We start from the raw sequence: 8,146 nt of genomic DNA, 5'->3' as shown, positions 1-8,146 counted from the left end.
AGATCCACGTAGCAGCCCCAGCCCCCGTTGCTCAGCCACAAATGCATGTGCATACACGCCAGCAGGCTAAGATCAAGTGTGTGCACTGTGGCCTTAAACTCAACAGACGCAATTTGAGGGTGCATGTTAAGCGGAAACACTCTGGGAAAAAAAGACATCACAGCTGAACACCATTTAAGATGTCAGTGTATTTGTGTAATTGTGAGTAATAATATTCAAGATACCCACCAATTTAAAAAAAAATGAAGTGGGGACTCAAAAAAGAACCCTTAATAAATTAATAAATCTTTTATTTACCCACAGGCTACGCAGGAAGGGGGAAGAGAGGGGAGCTGCAGGGGATTTACTCCGACAACTCGCACCCAGGCTTCTGCTCAAATTTCTGCCACATGTGCGCAGCGTTCCCTGTGTAGGGTTCGATCGGTGAGTGTTTCTTATCTCAAAACAATTTTTAAAGCTCTGACAATATTTTTTCTTTTTTTGAAATGTTTATTGTAGTTACTTTGAAGACAGAATGACTACAAGCTATCTGTGATTTTTAACCAATACTCATCTTCCATGATGGAAAGCATGCAGACCTACTTCAGGCAGATGACTCAAGCTGCGCCCATCCTGATGAGCTGCTCAGTTACATGCTCTCCTCATTCAAATAAGGCGAGCTACTGTATTTAAACCCCCCAGCTTACCTGCTCATCCCAGGCTATGCTGCTCCTGCTTAGATCTTGCTGCTGCTGCTCCTATGGGGTTTTGGAAACCCACCTCCTACCTAGCATCCACCTGTGGGCTCTGTTTTTATGTTTCCCTGTGGGGCGGGGGGGGGGTCTGCAAAGTAGATCATTAAGGGAACGAATAACCAAGGCAGAGCCTGATGCCAAACCTGCTGCAGCTATGCTCAAGGATATGCTATGGCAAATTGAGTAACATGTTATGCTTTCCTTGCAGGAGTGACAGAGATGACGCTGTCTTCTGAAGCAGAGACGTTCTATCTGGCAACACACAATGAGACACTTTGCAATACTTTGTATGCCTGCACATAACAGGGTCTGTGGCCTTCAAACTGAATGTTATCGGAAATGCAGCACAGCAGCAGAGCTTCAGGCATTTATGGGTTATAAAACAGTCGTTAATGTGGATGAATCTACGCCACGGTGTTACGGTGTGCACGGAGGTAGTGTGAAAACCCTTCCCTTTTCAAAAATTCTCGTTGTCCCTTTAAAGGGATCTGTTTGTTTTTTCTTGCTGTTGGGTTATTTTTTGTGCCAGCTGAGCTTTTTAGTTGTTTTAAAAGGAGCTGGGATGTTTGTATGTTTTGCTGATAAATATTTTACTTGAAATAATCAAAAAAAAAAAAAATAGAGACGTTCTGATTCAGTCATCAGAGGGTGCGGCAGCTATAAACTGTGCTTCAGCCGCAACTACCTTGAATCTGTTTTTTTCTGTGTGTTTTGAAATAAACATTCATTCATTCATTCATTTATTATTGTTCCTCTTGAATTCTTCCTCTTGAGTTGGCTTTCTACTGCTTCTATTGGTCAGTTTTGACCCAAGTCTGAAAAGACGCTATATGTGTAACACAAGAGAAATAAATGAAAAACAATTTTCATTGTCATTTTATCTGTAGTAAGATGCTGCAGATGATTTTTCAGTCTGTGGTGGCAAGATTGTCTTTTTTTCCCCCATTCTGCTGGCGAGGTGGCATCAGACACAAGGATGCAAGGCAGCTGGGTAAACTACTGTACACTGAAGATGTGAGAGGCCATTCAGAACAACCACCAGGATCATCCACTTCATAACATCTTAATTATGGATCAAGAAAAAAGGCAGTGGTGGACATCTCCCCTTTCTTCACTGCAGGATAGATAAATTGTCTTTTTTTTTTTTTTTTTTTTACAGGGAAATGGCTTGGTCTACATGCTGCACCTATAGATGTATTTGTTTTGTTTTTTTTGCCTGACCTACTGCTAACAGATTTCATAGTTTGATCTGAAGTGTCTGTTCATTGTTATATAAATAATAGAAACATTTCTTTTGGTAATGATTTTCAGTTTATTATCACTGGCTTTTTTCATCATCTATCATTATGATATTCCATGAAAAGGATTGCACTTTTTTACTTATTTAACCAGTCAACTGAGAACCACTGCCCTTGATTATCTGGACAAGTCTCAAAATACATTTCACACACAAACAGGGACATACAGTAACAAAGGCACATTAAGTTTTCCAAGGTATGTTTTTTAGACTGATGCAGACCTACATCATTGGGAGTTAGGAAAATTTTATAATGCTTTCTTTGATTGATGATGCGTACATGATACATGCCCATAAAATAATCACTCACTTCTCTGCATTTTGCTGTTCTCAGTTTCCGTTAATGACAATTACAATTATTAGCAAAAACATATGTCGCTGCAAAATACATTGCAAAGACAGTTTTTATGTTCACAAGCTTATTTAAATTATGTTGCTGCAAAATACATTGCAAAGACAGTTTTTATGTTCACAAGTTTTATTAAAATTTGTGATCAATCTTCCGTCGAATAGTCGTTTAGTAAATGTACAGCAGTAGGGGAAAAATCCTCCATCCAGGCGCTGTTTCTATCGAGTTTCCGAAATTACGACTGTCCCTGAACTAACCACGATGACGTAGTGCACTCTAGGCAGGCGGGGAGGCGGGGCTTGACCGTCCAGCCGGTCAAGCCCCGCCTCCCCGCTTGCAGACGTTGGTATTGCAGCCGGCCGCAGCCGTTAGTACTTGACTTGCTTCTGTGCGTTTGCCATAAAGTCTGTAATAAAGACGCACTTAAAATGTTGGAGCGGCTGGCTGACCACCTGAAAACGAAAGACGGCTGGCGTGACCGCAGTACAAAAACAGCCGGTAAAAAAAACTCACTTTTGAACCAGTCGGCATATACGTTTTTTAAACGTCTTTTCAACCAAAAAAATGTTTGCTGGGAAGTTAGAAGATAAATGTAGGAGCCTACAACATGTTCTCTTTCTCTTCAAACCACAACTTTGAGGTGAAATGATTTAAAAACTGAACCACCAACCGGTTTTGTTGAGGACGACTCGAGGCTGCAGGAGAACATCCAGCAGGTTCCTCTGCCGCTCGATCTCCTGTCTGAAGCCCGAAGCCTCCGACATTTTACTGTTGTTCCTGGCAGCCAGGAGACCCGAGCTGTTTGTTTCGCTGCTCCAGGTTGGGCCTCGAGTCGGCAACCGAGAGAACGCCCACAAAACGTCACTTCCGGTCAGACCGTGGGGGGCGGGGGGACAATGAGGTAGAGCACTGTAAAAGAGAGTAACGACACCACCATTGACTCCCGTGGTAAGGGTTTTGCGCCCCGAGTGGCAGGATATGGGTATTGCAAAAGCGCCCAGAAAACCCATTCACTCCAATGTGTGTGTGTTGCCCACTTGCTTGTAAATTGATGAAAACGGCCGTGTTTTTGTTTTTAGGTGTCTTGGTCATATCAGATTATACTTATAATTTGTTTATTACAAAATGTAGATTGAAACATTAATATAGACAACATTTTTTTGTGTTTTTTTTTTTTTACTCGCCTATGTGTTAATGTTTATCTGTAAAGGATCCTCAATGATGCTATTAACGTGGGTGATCTATAAATGTCCTTAAATTATTGAAAATACCACACTTGCTCATTCACCAACAATGCAGAGATGTCATTTCTTGGGGCGCTTTTGCAATACCCATATTCCGCCATCAGGAGGCGCTTCCATTGAACCAATGCGTGTCGTTACTCTCTTTTCCAGTGCTCTACAATGAGGGAAAACAAGCCTCTCCCCCAACCTACTATACTATGAAAACGCGGATCATTACAACTCTCGATCATTAAACCCAGTATTTTAAAATATACGCAACAATGTATTGACTATTGTCTAAGGGGCTGCTAGACTACCCCGTATGTCGTTGTTGTTGTTGTCATTGTGGTTGTTGTTGTTGATGTTGTTGGCATTGTCGCTGTTTGTATTGTTCTTTTCCTGTCCTGTCTTGTGTTTTTAACTGGACCCAGAGTCTGTACTAATAAATTATCTATCTATCTATCTATCTATCTATCTATCTATCTATCTATCTATCTATCTATCTATCTATCTATCTATCTATCTATCTATCTATCTATCTATCTATCTATCTATCTATCTATCTATGAGTGACGGAACAAGAACAAAACGACAGACATTCCAAGCCATGATAACAAGGTATAACCTGATAACAGGGGTGGTAAAAAGACAAAAATGGTCTAGTGGCCTGGGAGAATAATGGTTTTCCCCACGGCTCTGACGTTTTTGTGGGCGTTACCTTGGTTCTTCTGGTTTTCGGCAGGTTGTACACCATCCGGCGTAATGCTGCCCCCCCACCGGTCATAGCAAGACGCTGATCAAATTCTCTCATACAGCCCAGAAGGAGGGATTTTAATGTAACACAGCCGTCCCAAAAAAAAAAAAGATTTTTCCCCTAACCCAAAAACAGATTGAAAGGAAATTACAGACAGACACAGATCAGACAGATCTATAAGTAACTGCTGTCTAAGACAAGAATACAAATTGCAGTAAAATAACAGTCTCCAGTTCTCCACACTCACACAATCCATTTACATGATTTACCCATTACTTTTAAGCTACTTGCCAAACAACAATGCCCCAATCTCAACCTAGTTAAACGAGCTGCATGTAAGAAATGTACAGTATATAGTATTCATAAAATCACTCAATATGTCACCAGAGACTAAGGAATCATGTTCATTTGACAAACTGATCTAACTGACAACAATAGTACAGCCAGAATATTCACATTTCATTTTTTTTATTTGCAGCCTGCAGATCATGTTTATATTTTGATTCTGTGTTTTGGCCTGTTGTGCCACCCACTGCTCTCTCCCAGTCACAGCATCAGTGGCATTTTGGCCTCCAGGTTGCCAGTTAAGCTGCCACTGAGCTGCAGCTACGGCTGGGAGATAAAGTGAACTCCAATTGAGATTGCAATAAATAAATACAAATAAAAAGATTGATTTCTAATGCCGGCTATGGTCATATTTCCTTGATATCACATGGGAGAAATAAGCGGCTTGTCTCTCTGACGTCTGATACGCCGCATCCTGTCTGCAATATGTTTTTTATCAAGTAGAATAATACAGCATAATTATGCACATAGTCTCAGCTACGTTTTGCTATGTATTTTAAAGGGAGAAAAATCAACTGTGCAACGAGTGGCTTTACATCAAGTCAGCTCAATCACTTTATTTTTGGCATCTTGACATTTTAAACAAGCAGGTTAGGACCAATTTCATTCATAATTGATTTTCATTACAACTATACACAAATTATTATTAGTTACTACATTGAAACACCGACAAATGAGATGGATGCACCATGCGTAAATTGTGTCAGAGCCACTGCCACACACTGCTGTTTTGAATTTGACTGCAGAGACAGTTTGGGTCACATTCTTACATACAGCTCCTTTAAACCCAAAACTTCAGAGAAAATGAATGGACACTCAATTTCTTTATTAACAAACAAAAAACAAAAGATGTTTCCACCAAGTACAACAATACCAGAAAGAGATTTTTACAGAATTTGCGACACTTTGATAAAAACAATGACATTTTTATTGTGTTGGAATGAGCTGTTACAGTTCAGCTCAGCCAACAACTCTGCAGACTCAATTACTGCTGTCATTTATTTGTAGTATTAATTTTATGAACAATTTCAAAATCATGAACTTAAACGAAATATTTTACATGTGAAATTAATCTTCACTGTGTTGTGATGAGCTGTTACAGTTCAATAACTGCAGCCTCACACACACACTGCTGCTGCCTTCAGTAACAGTCCTGAGTTTACATACACTCATACGTCTCTTCTTGCCAGAAACATCAGAGAATTGACGGCCACAAAAACTTCAACTGTACGTTTACTCTCCTTCATGGATTCTTGTGAACACGTAAAGATCTTCCTGTTGACAAAATGTCTCATCACAAAACTGCAACTAAGTGATTTAAGGTGTCTTAACTCTACCTACTGCCTTACATGTACTCCACACACACTACAATAAAATGGTTTAACTTCTGTATGGACTTTATATGCCGCTCAAGACAACAACTGAAGTTTCCCTCCTTTATGGGATTTCATGTGTGTCGTCAAATTCTCCAGCTCCATAAATGTTTTCCCACAAACACTGCAACCAAATGGCTTCACTTTTGAATGGACTTTTGTGTGAACCAAAAGACTACTCCTCTGGGTAAATCCTTTCCCACAAATAGCACAACTAAATGGTTTCTCCTGGGTGGTGGTGTCTCAAGTGCATATTTAAACTCCATGAATGTCTAAAATATTTCCCACAGGTAGGACATTCAAATGGTTTCTCTCCTGTATGGAGTCTCATATGTCTAAGAAGATGACCTCTTCGACTAAATTGTTTCCCACAGGTAGCACAGTCAAATGGTTTCTCTCCTGTATGGCATCTCATATGTCTATGAAGAGTACCTCCATGACTAAATTGTTTACCACAGGTAGGACATTCAAATGGTTTCTCTCCTGTATGGACTCTCATGTGTTCTTTAAGAGTATGTCTCCCACTAAATTGTTTACCACAGGTCACACAGTCAAATGGTTTCTCTCCTGTATGGATCCTCATGTGTTCTTTAAGATCACTTCTTTGACTAAATGTTTTACCACAGGCAGCACAGTCAAATGGTTTCTCTCCTGTATGGAGTCTCATGTGTCTATGAAGATGACCTCTTTGACCAAATGTTTTACCACAGGTAGCACAGTCAAATGGTTTCTCTCCTGTATGGATCCTCCTCATGTGTATTTTCAACACAGAGGGTGCATTAAAAGTTTTCCCACACTCTGAGCAGCGGTGAGACTTCTTACCAGTGTCACATTCTTCATCACTTACATGAACAGCTTCACTGTTCAAACCTGACTCAGGTGTTCTGTTTTCTCTCCAGTCATCACTGTCGTCAGTCTCACAGGACGACTCTGAGACCTCATCATCTGTATCTGGTTGAAGATCTTCAGGTTGATCTGAGTTCCTGGCTGGTTCAGATCCTCCACAGTCGTCACCATCGGCCTCCATCTGTTCAGCTGAGCTGCTGGATGGAGGCTCAGCCTCAGTTTGTCTTTGATGACGTTGTAGGGACTGAGGTTTCTCCTCCTCATCCTCACTCTTCACATGAACAGAAGTGATGGGAAACTCAAGAGTGGTCAATCGTTCCTCCTTTTCTTCTTTAAGATGTAGTTCCTCCTTTTCTTCTTTAAGATGTCGACTCTCTGGGTTCTCCTGATCCAGACTAGAGGTCAACTCAGGAGGATCCTCTGCTTCAATCTTCAACAGGCGCTGATCACCTGCAGAAACAATGAAACACATCATGAATAACAGTGTCTTCATACTGTCACTCACATTTTTTCAATACTTTATTTCGGACACAGCGGCGGTCCATAGAACAGTAAAAAAGAAACAAAAAAAACACAACTATACTGGTGTCTCTATGAACCCCAACGGTCACCTCCATTAGTGTTAACAAAAGTCAAAACAGGAACATAACTGTACCAGAGACGTTGTGTTGCATCGCGGCCGTTCCCAGTGTACTTCTGGTGTTTTTTGGGGGGACTTTTAGCCTCGTAAACCAGCCTCTCGCGGAAATGCATTTCATTTAATTTCTCGGGAGAGTCTGGCCTCATTCCCCCTGTAAGCGTTTGGGGTGGGCGGGAGCTGGGCAGGAGTAGTAGCGTTGACAGAAAACCACATTCAGCCAATCAGCAAGTTGGTGTAGTGACGGGGCTTTGCACCAGTCGGTCCCTGATTGGCCAACATGCTTTGTTTATCACAGCGGTGACGCTGATTGGCTCGGCCTTCTGAGGGTTTGAGGCCAGACTCTCCCTCAGAAATGAAATGAATTGCATTTCCGAGAGCGGCTGGTTTACGAGGCTAACCATTGTTACCCTTTTGTAGAACTTGTTTGTGTCCAACATGTCCTGTTGTAAGGTTACCAGTGGTTAAATCCTGAATTGCAATACTCCAATAATGTACGACTATGAATATACATGTGTGATGAAGACACGATTCAACATCTGAACCTAAAGCACTGGTGTTTTACATCTTCAAATTAATCACAGAGCA

General features: G+C 41.1%; 1 protein-coding gene across 1 annotated transcript; it reads right to left on the bottom strand.

The window, feature by feature from the left end:
* Positions 1-5,565: 5,565 nt before the first annotated feature.
* Positions 5,566-7,493, bottom strand: LOC146968685 (uncharacterized). The gene has a single exon (XM_085806418.1). The coding sequence runs from the start codon at positions 7,412-7,414 to the stop codon at positions 6,290-6,292; it is 1,125 nt and encodes a 374-aa protein (XP_085662544.1). The 5' UTR covers positions 7,415-7,493; the 3' UTR covers positions 5,566-6,289.
* Between the last annotated feature and the right edge of the window lie 653 nt (positions 7,494-8,146).

This window comes from Trachurus japonicus, chromosome 18 (genome assembly GCF_045865225.1).
Source record: "Trachurus japonicus isolate A0001 chromosome 18, Traja_1.0".
Lineage (NCBI taxonomy): Eukaryota > Metazoa > Chordata > Actinopteri > Carangiformes > Carangidae > Trachurus > Trachurus japonicus.
The sequence above is the reverse complement of the archived record's forward strand: the minus strand, read 5'-3'. Positions and strand labels throughout refer to the sequence as shown.